Source organism: Betta splendens, chromosome 19 (genome assembly GCF_900634795.4).
Source record: "Betta splendens chromosome 19, fBetSpl5.4, whole genome shotgun sequence".
NCBI classification, from domain to species: Eukaryota; Metazoa; Chordata; class Actinopteri; order Anabantiformes; family Osphronemidae; genus Betta; species Betta splendens.
Window position 1 is genome coordinate 5,979,146 of NC_040898.2, and position 18,893 is coordinate 5,998,038.

Genomic DNA, 18,893 nt, shown 5'->3' on the forward strand with positions numbered 1-18,893 from the left:
ATTACACAAGCTAAGAGGGCGACCCTCCTCCTCGTCCCACGTAGGTGCCCTACCTGTATCGCTCAGCCAGCATGCACAGCTCCAGACCCCCCTCCCTGGGCCACCTGCGACCCCCAGAACACAGTGACTGCAACGGAAAGGGCTCCCCGTCAGCCCTGGGCCCCACGCATGTCTCCCTTGAAGACAACACTGAGGATGAAAATGCTGATGAGGAGGCCAACCTGGTCAGTGCATGGGCATTACTTCTGGAATAATTTGTGCATTAGAACTATTTTCTAAGCTTTGTGTATTCAGAAAAGACAGTATTTTTGCTACAGGTACTATAGTGGCCCTAGCCGTTCGACTAAATTATAGATTTTCTGCGGCCGTCACACAGCAGCATGATCAATATGTGTAAACAAAGTGAGTACAAGCAATACAGTAGATGCTGTAGCACAGCAGCAGTGACTTCATTAATGATTCATATCTGCTGTGTGTGAGGTAGACAGTAAATTTCAAATATCACACGGTGGAATTTCGCAGATCAAATACAGATGTAGCTTTAACCCGTCCTTGAACCCTGTTGGTCATCTTCCTTTCAAATCCCAATTAAACAACATATTGCATGTTGTGTTTATGGTTATGTTTTTCAGTGCTAATCAAATTCTGTAGCCGTGTTAGAACCTGCAGTGCTCCAAGCCCGCGGCTCTATAATGTGCAACAGGAGTCTGGGCCCATGAATAATGAATGTACCTGAACGTGCACTCCTTCTGCTCTGCAGGGTCGCGTCGCCAGGCTGTTCCACTGGCTGGAGAAGAAGCAGCCAGAGTGGTGTCGCCAGAGAGGCACCTGGTCTCTCTACCTCTTCCCCCCCGAGTCCAGGTAGCGTTGACATCGCTAATCGGCTCCGTCTTTACCCCGTTCTTCATATTCGTGGAGGCTCTGGGTCAAAATCCTACCTCCCCCTGTAGCAGTGAATATAAATGCGACATGAAATGGATGCTCCACACCGCATTTGACTGACGCTCGACTGTTCCTAATAATAATGCTGACTCTAACGGCAACAATGCGTTTCTCACTGCAGGGTAAGTGCAGTTTTTTTTCTTCCCCTCCCACACCCCCCACTTCACAAGTCTCTTTTATCTGCACATTTATGCCATGTCAGGGGGTGAGTAAGCAGGAGCACAGGGAGGAGGGGAGTTTCTCTATCTGAGTGCTGCGCCTCATCTCGGCCACGTGCTCCATCCATCCATCCATCCATCCATCCATCCATCCATCCATCCATCCATCCATCCATCCATCCATCCATCCATCCATCCATCCATGCATGGTTCATTCATGGTTCATCCATCCATCCATCCATCCATCCATCCATCCATCCATCCATCCATCCATCCATCCATCCATCCATCCATCCATCCATCCATGCATGGTTCATTCATGGTTCATCCATCCATCCATCCATCCATCCATCCATCCATCCATCCATCCATCCATCCATCCATCCATCCATCCATCCATCCCCTCGTGCCCCCCTCCTCCTCCTCCTCCCGGGCTTTGATCAGTGCATCTATTTGGAAGATGTGGCGGCGAAGGCAACGCCGAGCAAAACGCTGGCACCGCGCCCCCTGCGCCGCGAGATGCTAATTAAACATCAAACCTCGCGCGCGTCCGCTGGGGAGCGTAGCATTAGCCGTCGGCGGTGTCGTGACATTTTCATTCCGAATGGGGGCCGATTAAAAAGAAATGCGAAGCCCACACTGTCGCGTCCACATCATCACACGTTACTTTGCACTGCACATTCCATTAGGGGTGTTTTCAACATGTTTATGTGCTGAACCAGGGAAGGTGGATGACTTACACACAATATTCTGCCTATGAATCACCAATGGGCCCGCTGTTATTTTATTCCTGTAAAAGTTGCTCAGACATTTTTTCGTCTTTCAGGTTCCCGACATCAGAATTCCCCCTGCTTCAGTGTTGCTCTCATTGTACAGCTGTCTGACTTCCTGTTGGTTTCCCACACATGAATGGGATGAAACCTTCCCACAGCTCTTCTACTGTAGATCTCAGCCAGGAACTACAGTGACACACGCTTTACATGTTGTAGTTGCCAGCGTGCATCAGGTTAAATGGAGTAACGCCAGTATAGAATTTAAGCCAACGCTGATCATATTAGAATTCCTTTAGAAAAGGTGGAGAAAGCCCCCTGTAGTCTATTAATGAGCATGTATGATGAAAAGCGAAGGCTCAAACTAGATTTCCAGCATTCACGGCGGCGTCCAGGACTCAGCCATCACGGGGAGTGACAGCGAAGACAGCGTCTCTGCGTGGCGTCCATTCTGCTCCTGAACCGCAGTGTGAGGCCTCCTGTGCTCGCAGTTGCATTAAGATCCCGGCGGACGGTGATAGGCTGCAGTCTGACAGCTTTTATGCGGACCTGGGTCGCCTCAACCTGCCTTTGTTGCTGCTGTTACTGCTGGTTACTGCAGGGGACGCTTTTAATGGACTCACACTGTGGGTACAATGTTAATACAGAGTAGATCAGATTATAGAAGGTGTGATTTAGGTCGTGTTTAGAGATGTTGTCGTCTGCATCCGTCACAGTTTTACACCTTTAAATGAGTGGAGCTGAGAGTGAATGGCGTGTGGACACATTGTGACACGTCAGAACTTTAAAACTAACCACAGTCACTATTTATTCAAGAACATAAGCTATCATTTACAGCTGGGATGCAGGTAAAGGTCAGTAAATATCATCGGAGGGGGGAGCATTAAAACACTGGACAAAAACTCTTCTCTATAAACACCCACGCATCAAGATGTGAGTGATATTTGTCAAATCCCAGGCCCGTCTGTGTTATTGCTCTCTGCCGGAGCATCTGGTGACAGTTCCAGTGCGGCGCGTTTGAGTCTCGGGGGCCATTTGAACTTGGAAGTCGCCAGCGAGGAGGAACTGGCACCGGGGGCACGTGTTCGCACACGGACACATCAAATCTTTATCGTGGAGGCTCTGGCGTGCAGATAGCGAAGAGGACTTGGCTCGTGCCGCCTGCGCCGCAGGGAGAGCGGTCGCCAGGCACACGGCGAGCACAGCCCCCGCGAGTGTTGACAGGGCGTTATCCTGGAATGCCGAGCAAAGCCAGAAAATCCCGACGCGACGCGCGCGACATTGTCCCCTTCTGTGCACTTAGGCCGATACGAGCCTTCAAAGTGGAGTCGATATGCGCTTTAATCCATTCCACAGCCCTGTATAACAAGTGTTTCCTCCTGCTTTCTCTGTGTTGTCATGATGTGCCGGGATCCTTTTCATGTCGGGTAATGAAAGCCGGGTGTAATTAATGACTGTACAGTCGTTTATTACAGAGTTACTGTATGTGAGACATGATCTCTTAAAGCCAATGGGATCCTTGTGTTGCAGTAAATGTCTGTAGAGGAAGTAATGAGAATATTTATGAACCCCTGATTATTTTTATCTTTGCCTTCAAAAGTTCATAAAATGCAAGATGTTTACGATAAACATTACTTTCTAATGCACTGAGATAAACACTTTCATTCAAAATGTCTTTGTGGTTTCGTCAGGTTTCGGATCCTGTGCAATAAGATCATCACCCACAAGATGTTTGACCACGTTGTGCTGGTCATCATCTTCCTCAACTGCATCACCATCGCCATGGAGCGGCCCCGCATCGACCCCACCAGCGCTGTGAGTCTCAAACCCAATAAGAAACACAGCGTAGGAAAGAATGGCACTCAAACATCTACCTGCACTACATGTATGTGTCCTTCCCAACCTCCAGCCACAGCAGCTGCTAATGTGCACAGACACAATAATTACCACAGTTAGACAGATTTTTTTTTCTATCCCTGAGCTAGGTGTTCCGCGAATGGGCCTAATTAAGGTTCCGTCTCGCCGGAACACCTCGTTCTGCTCGTTGTGCGGCTGAAACACGGAGCAGACGGCGCAATTGTAATTGATTCAATTACGCGTGGGCCGGCGTTCGTGGCTGATGTCCAGGAGAGGCGGCGTTCCACAAACGGAGGCCGCCCCCGCAGGCCTCGCAGCCTCCCGGCTCCTCTCATTGCCTCCAGCAGCTTTCAAAAGGTGGCGCAGGGTTCGGAAAACGCACGCAGACTTGTCCTGGATCAACCAAAAGAAACAGCCATCACACATTTAAGCTCTAAGGCTCGTTGCCTGGTGCTGTTTGTTTCGCCCGCGTGGGCTGTTTTGAATTAATGAAGCCGATCGTGAATCAATTCTTACGTCGCTGATTCTGTTTTGGCCCGTGTGCAGCGACCATTCATCGACAAAAGACACACACATCGCAGCAGAGATGAAGTGTTTTAGTCAAAACATTTGAGCGCGGAGTGAATAATGAGTTTATCGTTGTGGAAGTTATGTCACAGCCTCTGACTCGCAGCCCCGTGTTTTGGTTTTGGTGCTGGGAGGTTGCCTGGATACCGTCTTCCTGCAGCTCAGTGGAAACCAGGATGATTATACCGCATATTACGATTTATTATTTCTAATTGTACTTGGGGACAATACATCACTGTCCGAGGCCCTAAATTGAGTTATGTCTACGTTAACAGTATAAAACACAATCAGCCTCGGCTCTCGGCTGCCATGTCATCGCATCCAGGCACCATTTAGATGGAGACAAGGCAGCTCAGGCTGGGCTGTGAGGAACGTTTCCCTCCGGGCTGGGAAAGTATGTTTTCATAAACATTTTAGTACTTTTCTGTGATCTACTAAATTATTGCTGTCAACGTGTCAAGGCAGATTTGAGCCTCTTTGGCCCCTGGGACCTTTAGATTATTTGCTGGAAGTGAATGGTGTAGCCGAGTGCTTTCAATGCTTTGTAACTAGGCAAAATAGAAGACCCAGCTACCTGCCTACTGTACCAGCCGCCTAGCATGAATACGCAGCTTGGCCCAGTGAGGTATATTTTATTGTCTTAACCTACCGGATTCTTGATAACAGCTTCATTTCATCAGCCGGAATGTGAGCAGGCCATCGGCGAACGGAGGAAACTATTAACCTCGCCTTCGTCCTCCTCCTGTCGCTGCCACAGTTGTTGGGTTTTTATTGAATGAAAGACACGAAAACTCATTCACAGGAGGTCGGGACTGGCTGCCGTCGAGCCTGGAATTCATCAACCCGCCCAACAGCAACGTTCCTGCTGATGTCATTCCCGACATTTCCACAGACTTTACAGAAACCACTGGGCCCGCTGCCGTCTCCGTGCAGCCTGTGCGGTGGCAGCGAGGGGCCGTGGGAAAGGCAGCCACCTACACCCCCCCCCCAACCCACCCATCCACCCACCCAAACACACACACTGCATTGCTGAGACATTCAGTAGCTGCAGTGGGTCTTGTCTCCTTAGAAAGAGGGGACGCAGGACAAATAAGCAGTCAGCGAGGAGGTCTTATTCTTGCGAGGCTGCTTGTTTTTTCTCCCCGGCCTTTGTTTAGCTCCACAAATAGGCTCCCATCCTCTGCTTCGTGGACACACACCACTGATCCACGCCGCCTCAGGCAATGGGGGAAATATGGGAGTACAGTAATGTGACTTTGTACGGATGGAGGCATAATAGCTTGGTGGCGGTGGGTTTTTTTTGTACATGAAATTTCACAAAATACAATGATGTGATGATGTGGTTTACTGAAACAGCAGTTTATTGCTGATTGGAAAAAAAAATAGAGGATCTCATGCAATGTCCTTGTTTCGCAGCACTTTCAACACCTTTCTCAACACCAGCGAAGCATTTTACCTAGTGTGTCATCGTGTTTGCGAAGATTCTTTGTGGAAATGTATTTACAAAAACAAAAGGCAATCTGTTGCGTAAAGAAAATAGGATTTTAGGCCTAAATACCAAATCTGATATTTGTTTACATATTTCCCGCAGCGCTAATAAAGCGTGAACCTTATTATTGCCTGCCAGCCATCATTAGCGAGCGCACGAGTGATGTTTGTACAAAAATGCAGATGAGGTGCAACAGGAAAATAGCTTCCTCATACATTATTCAGCTGCACACAAGCCAGAACACGCTCGCAAGGAAGACGGTTAAAAGATTAGGACTATTGGGATGTGGCTCAAATCAACCAGGTGGATTTCCTTCTCGTTGTTTGGCAGGAGCGGATCTTCCTCACGGTGTCCAACTACATCTTCACGGCGATCTTCGTGGCCGAAATGACTGTGAAGGTACGGTATTTCGGTCGTTTCTCTGCCCGGAGGCCACTGCGGCCGGTGCGACTCCTCAGCGCCGCAGGATGTTTTGGTGCAGTGATCAGCGGTGACCTCGCATGGAAGCTCCTTATTTGTCCCCAGCGCCGAGCAAAAACACAACTCCGCCGCATCTGTGTTCACTCACGACGTACAAATTTTGCATGAGACGCGAGAGAAACCGGAGCCAGCTTCAAAAAGCATTCAGACGCAAAGCGACAGAGAAAATGCAATCCTCCCCCCTTGTAGTGTAAACTGCCTAAAACCTTAAAGAAAACATAGTTAAGAGGGAGGAAAAGGACAGACTGAGACCCAAACCAACATCATACGCACGCACGCTTAAGTCTGTTTCATAATGCTAAGCGGTTGATTGTCTCGCCAGCATTCAAACAGCTCTGAATGGACTGAATGCAGGCGTGGGCAGAGGCAGAGGACAGGGAAGTTCATGGGTGTCGTCCATTCCAGCCTCTGTCTCTATTTCTAGCCTTGGTGCATTCGCTGGGCCCAGAAACATTGGGGCTTCACCCACTGTAGCATACTGTACGTGCATTTCAGACATTTAGTCATCATATTAGTAAATTAGCGTGAGCCAATGTGAACCCCCCCCCCCCCCCCCCGCTACAGTACAGTGTGTGATACGGAAGGCGAAAACAGTCCCGGCCTGCTTTAATATGTCTTTCGCTATGAAGCAAAGTCAGCCCGTCTCCATTATTTTCTAGACTGCAAATCACTTTACAGACTTCATAGGGAACGTAAACAATTACAAATGAGATTATGAAAGCTCGCAGCTTTTATGATCTTCGTTGCCAAGCTCCAGTCGTCCACGCCGACACGCTGTACATATGGGACATTAGGCATTGATTCATATTAAATCCAAAGGACTTGATAACCAACAATTGAATCACATTCGCACCGTACTGCAAGTGTACTGTGAGCGTATCCAAACTAAACTGGCACCTCAGCATGTTCATGCTATCTGCACATTATGATGCTCATGTCTGCGTGCAGATCGTGGCCTTGGGCTGGTGCTTCGGGGACAAGGCGTACCTGAGGAGCAGCTGGAACATTCTGGATGGGATGCTGGTGATGATTTCCGTCATCGACATTCTCGTGTCGCTCATCTCCAACTCGGGGACCAAGATCCTGGGAATGCTGAGGGTGCTGAGGCTCCTGAGGACCCTGAGGCCGCTACGGTAGGCGACTAGACAGCCACTGCAGCAGCACAACCTCAAACCTGTACAGTGGCGTCATATTTAAAAGTAAAAAAATCTTTATTTGAATGCATAGCCTTCACCTTGTGCAGCGGTCGGAAGGTGTGTGCACATATTCCCGCGTGTGCGTCCGTGTGTGTTATTGTCAGCGTGTACACATTTGCACAGTCTTGTTTATTTGAGCAGAAATAAGGAGGAAATGACCAATTTGGGGCTTGTTTTTGTACTTTGTGTGTGTGTGCGTGTGCGTACGTGTGTGTGTGAGAGACATGAACATGTGGATGCATTTGCATGTAAGTGGCTTAATGCTTGACTTGGCTCGCCGCCGCACGCTCGGCGTCTCATCCCATGAAGGGGAGCTCTCGGGACTTTGCCCCCTGTTGAATATTTATCACCGTTCTCATGATGGGGACACAGATCAAATATTCATGTTCATCCTGCCAAATGTACCCACTAAACGCCACTGATCTTTTCTCTTTTCACTCTGCTGTGCCAACGTTCACTTCTGACATTAAAGCAGACTCTGGCTGCTCCCACACTCCCAGAGTTCAAAGTCTTTGGAACAGTTCAAGTCTTTATTTTCTAGACGTGTATATCACCTTCATATAAACCTAAATTTGAACTGTTAAACCAGGTTATATACAAAGAACTTACTAACATTACCACTGGTTGCCTCTGTGGTGTTTAATTACAGGACATTTACTGATCACGTCAAAGTGAAGTGCGAATGTGACATTAGAGGCTCATGTTGCTCTTAAACAAGGGTTTTCTTCTAATTAGATCTGGCGCGACTGTGACAAACAGAACACTTGAGGCGAGTACCTGCGTCTCGCTGCTGTGGGATCCTCTGTCTCCAGCTCATTCCGCCGGTCGCCCTCCCTCCGTTAATCCCCTCGAGGGCAGCGGGGCTGAGGCTGCATTACTGTCGAGTGGGGAAGGTTTTAAAGTCAGATTTGAAAATATGCAGCAATTACGGGCGGAAATTGGACAAAATTTAGGTTTTGGGGGGGTTGGTGGGAGCAAAGGGCAACTGTTTCCCTTGGGATTGGTGTCATCAGCTTCAGAAGAATTCAACGTGGCAGAGAGAGAAATAGGATTAGGCTGATTGTGTGAAGACGGGCAGACAGTGAATGGGAGAAACAGGAGAAGAGCCCAGGCTCGGCTCTTGTCTGTGCTGAGGCGGCAGATGAGTTATGGGAAATTCAGGTTCCTAAAGTCGAACCTGTCCACTCCGCTCAAGTCCAAATCCTCGACTCTTCTGTATTTTTGGCCTTTCTGTTGTAAATGCCATTGCATACAGAACAAAGGGTACAGACTGCTTCCCCTCTGCAGAGATAAAGCCAATGTGAAGGATCATTCAATCGCCCCAAAACTGCTCCTGTTTGCTGTGCTTCAGTAGTGTCTAATTACATCTATGTTTAATTTAAAATGTGAACATGTGTGTCTCGTACATTATGTAACGTCAAAATCCCAACCAGAGAAGGTTTAAACTTTTCTGGGTGTTAAACATGCCCAGCGCAGAAAGCTTTTGTGTTGTTATTCTCGTCAGCGCGTTGTCGCCCCACTTCGACTGCGGCAGACTCGCTCTCGCTGGGTGTTTGAGTTAAATACCAGCACACAGAGTGTGTGTGTGTGTGTGTGTGTGTGTGTGTGTGTGTGTGTGTGTGTGTGTGTGTGTGTGTGCGCGCGCGTGCGTGCGTGTGCGTGTGCGTGCATATGTGTGTGTGCGTGCATATGTGGGGGGGGGGGTCACAAAGGCATCGTGGGAGCTGCCGGTGCTGACGTGGGAATAAAACGTCTCCCAGTCGTCTCGGCGCTCGCGGGCCCGCGATCCATGGCCACCTGTCACATCGGCAGCCGAGCTCCGAGCGGCGGGAGGTTTCGTGCGCGTGCGGCTGTTTTCCCGCAGATTTCCCAACGCTCGTTACGCGCGCTCGCACACCCGTCGCCGCGCGGCGCAGGTGATTTGTTTCCGGGCGGCTCGTTAGAGATATTAATGGCGTCTTTACATTGCGCAAGAGAGGAGCATCCACGTGTGTGGGGGGGGGGGGGGGGGGGGGGGGTGCATGAGCGTGAGGAGAGACAGGATGATGCATAAGCTTTGTTTAACGGGGCGCACGCACACAAATCTGTGCAGTTATTCATCAAGCGAGCCCAGGCTGAAGTTCTACCAACGTTCTACCCTGTATCAACACGTCACCTCCCCGTCCTCCAGTTTGTCCATTAATTGCATCCGCCTCAGTTCATTGGGGATCATTGCAGGCAAACGGATCTAAACAGCTTTGGAGGGGGGGGTGGTAGTTGACCTCTGTCGGCTCAGCTTTTAAGCTCATCCTTCACACCGTGACGCTGTGATTGCCCTCAGGCACCTCCACACACTCCTTTGTAAGTTTGCTCACTGCGGTATTTGACCATCGGACTGTATTTGTCAGTAGCCTATAATTACACACAGTCTATTGCAATAGACTGCAGGTGTGTTCAGGTTGATCTGTGCCCCGGCAGTGGCTGAATGGATAATTACCATTCTTCTTATTTCTGCTCGACAGCTGAATCTGTTGGCTTCCAGTGGAGTTTGACAGCTGAAGAGGCAGGACAGATGTGGGTCACAAACAGACAAGCTGATGGGGAAACAAAGTTTAGAGAAGAACACGAGCTGCGTTGTATTTTATCCTCCTTCCTCCGTTCCCTATTTCTATCTCCCGGTGATGCTTAATTACAGCCCGTGTTTGCACTGTGGGAACACGCCTGGCACTTGTTGCCCTACTTGTTGTTCCCCTCCCCAGTGTGGCGGCGGCGGCGGAGAGCGATGGGCGCCGCGTGTGCGCAGGTGTTCGGTTCTTGCTGCTCCTTTTGTGTAGCGCACAGAACCAGGACACGCTGGGAGCGGCACTGAATTTATGCAGGGGGGGACGGGGAGCCTGTCACAGCATGTGTCCCTCACCACATCATCAGTATTGACTCATAATTAGAGCCTCTGCGTTTCCCTAATAGGCCTTTTCACTTAGGGGTATTTCTCTGAGTGGGGCTCAAAAGGAGAACATGGTGTATGAAGGGAGCGATGGGCATGAGGTTTTCATATGCAAAGCAGCTACATGAACTGTTCCCACAGGTGATGGACGGTAGACGGGTAAAGATGCAGTTCTAGCACCCTCTAAAGGGTGACGGTGGAACTGCACCCTGTCCCGTTTTTTGATGGCATCAACGGAGGCAGAGGATGGGAGTTATGACGTGTTGCCATCGGCTCGTTACTCTCTGATAGAGCTATTGATCAGCAGCGTTTCTCGGCCCTGGCCTCTTATTATCTCACGTGTTTTCTTAATGCGCTATTGACTCATCCGTCACTCGATCGCCTCCTCGGGGGAAAAACATATACGCAGACCATAACTAAGCAGATTTCCGCCTCAGCTGTTACTTTGACTGTTGAGCAACGCTTTTCTTTTATAGGCCGGATTCTTGCTTCAGCCGCTCGCATCCTATTGACGTTGGGAATGTGTGTTGCACTTGTGTGCCCTGTGCAAAAGCCCGTGCAACGCAGACCTGCTCCTAATTAAAGATCGCCATTAGTCCATTGGCTTAATTAGACGTGGTCTGTTTCCTCAAATGCAAAAAAAAATGAAAGGAAGCTTTACAAGGTGTGAAAGAACGGAGGAGGTGTTAAGATTTTAAAGAGTGTGTGTAAGTGAGATAATGAGTGAGTGAAAGGAGAAGTTAATTTGTCTTTAATCCAACAAGTTCTGAACTTCTTACACTTTTGCAAATAGCTTCCTGCTGTGATAAACAAGCTACATAATACGTGGCCTGCACCGACAGGCTGAGGGTCTCGGGGTCATCTTCCCCCTTTTATGTGGCCTGTACTGCACCTAACTCAAATAAACACGCACACAGACGTGCACTGCACTAATGTCCCGTTTTGTACTACGTTGCAGTGTGATCAGCCGGGCCCCAGGGCTGAAGCTGGTGGTGGAGACTTTAATGTCGTCACTGAAGCCCATTGGCAACATCGTGGTCATCTGCTGTGCCTTCTTCATTATCTTTGGAATCCTGGGGGTCCAGGTAGGATGAGGGAGTCGAACAATGGGCGTTCCCCATTGTGCAGTATGCATGAAATCATAGTGTTTTGTTCTCAATTATCATGGGTGTGTAAGTTTCCCTATCCCTGTTTTTGGTCAAATCAAGTAATCCAATCAGTTACAATTGGTTATAGACTCTTAATATAAACCATATTTGTATTGGAACCTCTGAGTCTGAAATTGTTCTTTAACAGTATTTCACGAAGAGAAACTGAAATTCAGCTGCTATTCACAACATCCAAAGTCTGTAATTAGTGGTTATGAAAACATGGCTGACCACTGTATGAGATCAAGATCTGGAGAGCACTTGATGCCAGGACCAAGACCCTTGACCTGGCTTTGGGTTACTGTAGGTTATGAAACTTAACAAGGAGTCCACTGCTTGATGTTTGCCAGTCAGGATTGGTGATAAAGTGAGATCTCCAAAACAGCTTAGTTCTAAAGGTTTAGAATGGGAGTTGCTTAAATGTGTTTAGCGCATGTCCGTGTTGTATCCCCAGCTCTTCAAGGGGAAGTTCTTTGTTTGTCAAGGAGAAGACGTAAGGAACATCACCAACAAGTCAGACTGTCTACAGGCCAACTACAAATGGCACAGACACAAGTACAACTTTGACAACCTGGGCCAGGTACTACTTGCCAGGATTTCTGAACAATAACTCCACTAATGGTCTGTAGATATTATTGAATGACAGCTTCTTGTTCGTTCAGGCGCTGATGTCCCTGTTTGTTCTGGCGTCTAAAGATGGTTGGGTTGATATAATGTACGATGGACTAGATGCTGTAGGAGTTGATCAACAAGTGAGTTTTACACTCATGGTCCAAAATATGTTAGTTTACTTGGCAGAAGAACATTATTTGCACACTCATAAAAATGTTAGAATCTTTTTCTGTTATTTATTAATATAATACTCAGCCCTACCTTGACTCTGCTTTACATGTATCTCTGATGCTTTCCGGTCCTTCAGCCCGTGATGAACCACAACCCGTGGATGCTGCTGTACTTCATCTCCTTCCTGCTGATCGTGGCCTTCTTCGTGCTCAACATGTTCGTGGGCGTCGTGGTGGAGAACTTCCACAAGTGCCGGCGCCACCAGGAGGCCGAGGAGGCCAAGCGCAGGGAGGAGAAGAGACTGAAACGCATGGAGAAAAAGAGACGGAGTAAGGAGAAGGAGCTGGCTGGTCGGTAGTCTTTCCACATCTTTCTGAGTCCTGCTTGATTTGCGCCTGAACCAAATTATTATTATTATTTGTTTTTTGGCTTTTTAAGTTGGTTTGGCTAGTCCGGATAAGCGCATTAGAACGCTAGTATCAACAGTAGTTGCTACTCTGCGGTAGAATCCTCCCTTTGCCCTCGACAGTCCTTTTCCCTCCTTCGTCCGCCCTCTGGATAGTTTTGATTACAGGCTGGTGGTCACTCACTTTGGCTCCGCAATTCTACAGACTGTGCAGGCTCTTCTTTAACTCCTATCGCCAATTGACTAAGTTGGGTGTTAATAAAAGCTTGCACAGTCCGTATTTGCAGAGCTAGGCCGGCTGACCGCTACCGTTAGCCCACTCCCGCTCCCCCCTCCCCTCCTACCTTGCCTGGTCTGCCGTAGACGCCGTGCTTGGGTTGGCCCCTTGGAGCATGCCTAGCGAGTGCTAAAAGGCGAAGGCTTGCATGGTGGTGGCTACACAGAGCTAGAGGGAGGGGGCGTTGTTGGTAACCGTACCGTCGCCAGGTGAAGAAGATGACCCCCCTCCCTTCCCCTCTTCTGCATGTGGTTTAGTACAGCCGCGGGGGCAGGGATCGACCGAAATCTGGACGAAAAAGGAGGACGAGTCTGCCCGGGAAGGTCTGAGATCACCTGGGGTGGGATTTCTGGGAGGTCGGGCTAATTCCCTGCCTGTCCCCCCCTCCCCTCCGGCTGTATAGGAGTTGATGACAAGCTGCTTGGTTTGGTTTTTACACTTTCCACTGCCTCCTAAAACCAAAAACACAGTCTTACACTTGTAGTGCTGTTCTGACGCCAGAATGCTTTTAATAGTGCTATACAGGGAGCAGTGGACATTATTTGATGCTGTAATACTGTAGCTCCGATCACCTCTTGAGAAATACAGATGGACACTGATCTTCCTCCTTCAGGTGTCTTTCTCCCAGGCCTTGCACACTCTTACACATGAACACTATCTTCTACAGACCATTCCCTCATCCCTGAAATCAAGACTTATTTCAGAGTTTGTGCTTTCGTTTTTCGTTTGGTCAGAAAGTCCGTTTTGCTTTTTCTTCGGCCAGGAATTTTCTTGCGAACAGTTTTTCTCTCTTGAATAAAGGCCCAGACGTTGGTTTGTTAGCTCTATAGCAACACGAACGAGATGGGCGACAGGTATACTCGGCTCACTGCGGCTTGTGCTGCAGGGGTTTGTTTTGAGAGTTTAACGCTTGTTACATATCAAAAAGTGAAAGAACTGGACTCAGAATCACTGGAAAGACATAGGAACATAAACCAGCTTAATCTTCCATCGCTTCCTTCTGGCCTTACTCCATCCCTCTTTCCCTCTTTCTCTCTCTTCGACTCTCTCCTGTCTCTAACTGTTTGCCATTCTTCCATCCTTGCTTTCTTCTGCTTCTCCCTGACTAACACGGTCTCATTCCTCTAGATTTATTGGTTCCGGGGGTGAGTTGGGCCCTTTCTGAAGGCACATTGAAAGGTACAGAGTTTCCAGCATGTTCTGTGTGTCCCTTTAAAACTCCCCACCGCCACTGACCACTGAGCACCCACCATGGTGGCGAGGGTTCTAGGTTCAATGATCACGGGAGGTAGGGCCCCATCCCGCGTCCCCGCCCCCCTGCCTCTCTCCCATCAGCCTTCAGTCCACTGGACATGCTGTTACCTGTTTTCTCTGTCGTGGCTTTGTCTTTCACAGCTCTACCACACCGTCCGCGATCCATCCACTGTCCGCAACACTACACTGACGCACCACCAGCCCAGGGGAAGACGACTTTGTTGTACGGTAGATAGGTTGGAAAGGAAATATAGCAAGTGCTGCCCCTCTTCTACTGTGTCTTATAATGGCATTTCAGTGCGGTTACTGGATCATAGAGGGTTTGAGCAGGTCGGTGCCACGTTGGATGAACAGATCCTCTGTTGGTATTACTCTTTAATGATTAGTTCAAGTTCACTGGCCTCCATTAAAGGATGCTTGATCACAGGATCTAAGTCAAGAACATTCTATTGTTTTCATATTGTGTTTCTGCGAGACTTAAAAGCTTAATTTAATCCAGGCATGGCAAAAATATGTAAATGTAATCAGGTTTATTTTTTCCTTTCAGCTGAAAGCCTCGTATGTCATGCTCCAAACGCATTGTTTCAATTAGAATCGAGGATAAATAGTTTCCTAGGTGAAAAACAATCTATTCCTAGTCTAACACATGTGCCTGAGAGACAGGAATGAAGGTTCCAAACGTATGAACTGAATTATTTCCTGCCGCAAGTTAGGTTTCAGCGAGGCCACAGCAGGTTTGCTCAAAGGCACAAAGGTCAGCTTAGGATGGCCCGACCGCCCTCGCCTGCACATGTGGTCCAGTTGTCACAACTGGTTTCCATGGCAACTTCGTGACTGTATTATGATGGAAAAGTGTGTTACATAACGGCAAACATTCCACCAATTCTCAATGACAGAAATGTGTGTGTTTACACTCGAGGCAATAACTTTTTCTTTGTTTGCACGTACAGTTTACTGTCCAGCTGCTGTGTTAAAGAGGGGCACATTCTTGGAAGGTCGACTGTGCGTGCGTGTGTGTCCCTGAGCAGATGGTCGCGGAACAGGTTGTAAAATATGCAGGAGCAGCTCTCATCCCTGAATCCTTTCTGGTCTCTGTCTGGATGACTGTCTGGGAGGGCAGCAGGACCCCCCACACCTCTTTGTTAACCCTACTGTACGTATGTGGTATTTTGCCTCAGGACACAAGGTTTTGGTATATTTTGAAGGTTTTACCTAATGGTGCTGTTATTACAAAACTACCAAGAACATGTGCGTGTGTTTGTGTTTGGAGTGAGGCGATTGTGTTTGGATGTTCATTTTTGCTGCGTAGCATTTGTTTGTATGGGGTTGTGTTGACTCTGTAGCAGCCATTTGCGGAGCATAGGAGGATGTGTGAAGAACAGACAGCATAAGACAGGAAATCGATCCCACTTTTTGTAATCTTCAGGTTGTGGTTGTTGTCATCAAGTCACAAAACCTACCAATCAAGAAGAAACTGTTTCTATGTTGTTTGTTTTAAGTGACAGTCTTGTTTTCAGTATCTTTTCCATTGTCTGCGTCATAGGAAATTGAGTATTTATATTAAAGAGCCCCTATTATTCCAAATCCACTCACTGTACATTGCAGTGTACAGTATGACTCAGTCCCTTCAGCAGCCAAACATGCATTTGACACGTGATGTGGTTGCTTTGGCTCGACTGTCCTCTCTTCACCAGCGCATATATACTTCCGTAAATGTCTCTCGACTGTTGAATTTGACTTAGCTCATCAGAGCCAACCTCCTCGGAGTGTTCTTGGCTTGACTTGAGGCTGTGAAAGTCTTCACATGGACAGAATTGTGTGGTCCTCCACTTCTTTCACTGCCCTCTGTGGATTTCCAGAGCTGCCAATTTATTCCTATCGGCCACTCACCATGTTTTAGCTAAATGCCAAAATGCTAATGCACCACTCAGACACCTCCAGGACTTTTATTTACCCCGTGATTAAACAGTACATGCAGTAATGAGGGAGCTGACTGGGTGTTCCGTTATGTATGAGCCCAGCACATAGGCGTGGTTGCTCACATGTTGCTCAGAAAGGCTCATCATCCCGTTATTAATGGACGCAGCTCTGGACGAGTTACAGTACAAGTGCACACACATCTGGGCCCAAACGGGTTTCCCACAGGGTCAACGTGCAGCGCTCCCTTGTTCAGGTTGTTGTGTTGAGTCATACATCCCGCTGTCGGAGTCAACTGGTTGTGACGGACATATCGGGATAAGCTCCGGAACGCCGCGCGTGGTTTATGCTGCAAATTGTAAATCGGGTTTCATGTTATTTCCTCTCCCGCCGCGGCCTTCGGCGAGGTGTCGGAGAGGTGGCGAGGTGCCGTGACAGACAGGAGCGCGTATTGAGGTAATGATGCTGCCAGTGTCTGCATGAATCTATACTGTGTGCAGTAGTAGCCGTTTAAATAGTAGTAGTGGTGTGTTCAATGTACTGTACAGTATGTCTGAGTACGTAACACAAAGTATGAGTAATGGGGGTATTTTTAGTGCATTATACATGTCATGTCTTTAATCTAATGGTATTTACATCTTGATAGGATGTAACTATGTACATATTGTACAAATTAAAAGCAGTGGCTCAGCCAACTCAACAGACCGCCTCGATTTAAGCAGGCTGAGCTCCACCAAGATGTTGACCTGCTCAGATCACGCCCAGTTAAAAAGCCGCTCGAAGAATTTCTAGGGAGACTTAAAACACTTTTTGAACCTTTTGAACCTTTTTTAAGTCCATTGTAATATATGTAAATCTTATGCCGCTGTGTAGGCCCCTTTATCTTTAATAGGAGGTACTTCTTTTAATGTTTAATAGCCTTCTGTTTACAGGGCGTAGAGCAGATACAGCAATAGCGTCAGTGGCAAATGTGACGGGGGTGAATATTTCAAGCGTAGATTCATAAATCCTCATCATCACGAGGTGAGTAAATAAAGTCATTTCCTTTTGTTGTGGTTTTAATCTTTTCCTGTTAACAACAGGATCACTCCCGTCCAAACTGTTTACCAAGCGTGCATACACTCATGCTTGTTGTCATCCCCCGAACATGTGGGTATATGCTCGACATGCACACGTGTCTGCTGCTGCTGCTGTTGTCATATTGGCGCACACGCCCACACAGAGCCCAACAAACCAGCTGGTGCCAGTCCCTGGGTTTAACTGGGTCAGAGCTAACAGACGTGAGGTTTCACCTCTGGGGAGAAAGTGAATGGAAAGACACTTGGCTCTGCTGAATGATGTACAGTAACAAAGTGTTCTTCTCAATCTTATGATGATCTCATAAAGAGACTTATTGATATATCCGAGAACGAATTTATGGAATTATATACAGTAATATGGTCAGAAATGAGGTTGTATTATTTTCACAGAGGACAGTGTTTTACCAGTAGTTATTGTTCCATCTGCTGTCATCACGCGTTCATGACGCGTTGGTAATTTGTTGGAGCTAATTCTCCTCCCAGCAGCTTAATATGAACATTTTGTGTTGTAAATTTTTTCATCTGCACCGATGTCGAATGATGGACCACAGCATGGAGCAGAGAGGCAGACAGTCTCTCACTGCCCCGTTTCATTCAGTCCAGCGGTGAAACAGACTGAACTGGAGGATTTGTTGTTTGTTCACGAGACGAGAAGCTCTTGGTTCGTCTGAACTTCTCTGCATATGCTCGTTTTGTGTGCTGTCCTCAAATACGAGTCAGATTTTGATTGCAGGTGTGGCTTGTCTTTGTCGTTTTGCTGTCTCTGTCGTTTTACTTATTTCTGCTTAGGAAAAGCATAAAACATAGATACAGTATAAATGTAGACTTCAAGGTTTGTCGGGAAAACCTTTCTGCTAAAAGATTATGACCGGGTATTGAGCTTGGCCCTCTATTTGTGCTGCCAGTGAAGTCAGTAATATTACTGCACCTGTAGAAGGCCTTTGGGTGAAGAAGTGATGGTTTGATGATGTATGCAGTATATAGCACTGGGGTTGTTTTTCCTAGGAGCCTCCAGCACATATATTTGACAACAGGGCTGACTCTTGGTATAGGCCTCTCGAGCACCACATGTTGGGGGAGGCATCTCTATTTATTCTATTTCTATATTTAATGGCATCGTTTTCTATTGTTTCTGTACTGTACATAGCACAATTGCGACAAATATTACATTGAAGCTAAAGTGGAGCTTTGCAGTGGAATTGTACATTTTAAGGGTATATTTAATATAAAGAGAGTTGTGCTGAACTCCTGAATTCTTTCTGGGATTCTGTATGCAATAGTATTCGATTGTACTGTAGTTCACGTGGACGACTGTGGATGTGAGCAAGGACTCAGCAGAAGGATAAAGATTAGAACGCTGTGTCATGTTGCTGTTTGAAAGCTTCCCATTGGTGTGTACCTCGTCATCCCTGTTATTGCTGTCGCTCCGCCCACCACTCACGTCGTCTGGTCGCTTGCCCTCACCATCCAGTGGCCCATTTCAATTAGTCCATCCTGCTCAAGTATGACTCAGAAAGAGGTGTGTCAGTCTACCATGTGACCCAGCACAATGCCTGTTAGCGTGTGTGTACTGCAGAGTGCTGATGAGTGTGTGCTACCATGTCCTGTCATTTTGAATGATGTCATGTTTTCTGATTTCTTCTCTTC

At 47.7% G+C, this 18,893-nt stretch overlaps 1 protein-coding gene across 14 annotated transcripts in view; it reads left to right on the forward strand.

Moving 5' to 3' along the window:
• cacna1g (calcium channel, voltage-dependent, T type, alpha 1G subunit) overlaps nucleotides 1-18,893 on the forward strand; it is a 115,149-nt gene that overhangs the window by 80,525 nt on the left and 15,731 nt on the right. For 8 of the 14 annotated variants that reach the window (XM_055504300.1, XM_055504308.1, XM_055504296.1 and 5 more), the window contains 10 exons: nucleotides 45-224; nucleotides 761-861; nucleotides 3,562-3,685; nucleotides 6,114-6,182; nucleotides 7,212-7,396; nucleotides 11,341-11,467; nucleotides 11,985-12,110; nucleotides 12,193-12,282; nucleotides 12,450-12,642; nucleotides 14,125-14,175. In XM_055504300.1, coding sequence (XP_055360275.1) covers nucleotides 45-224; nucleotides 761-861; nucleotides 3,562-3,685; nucleotides 6,114-6,182; nucleotides 7,212-7,396; nucleotides 11,341-11,467; nucleotides 11,985-12,110; nucleotides 12,193-12,282; nucleotides 12,450-12,642; nucleotides 14,125-14,175 — 1,246 coding nt within the window. Of the gene's footprint in view, nucleotides 1-44; nucleotides 225-760; nucleotides 862-3,561; nucleotides 3,686-6,113; nucleotides 6,183-7,211; nucleotides 7,397-11,340; nucleotides 11,468-11,984; nucleotides 12,111-12,192; nucleotides 12,283-12,449; nucleotides 12,664-14,124; nucleotides 14,176-18,893 lie in introns of all 14 variants that reach the window. The other 6 variants (XM_055504298.1, XM_055504299.1, XM_055504307.1 and 3 more) reach the window with 2 other exon arrangements.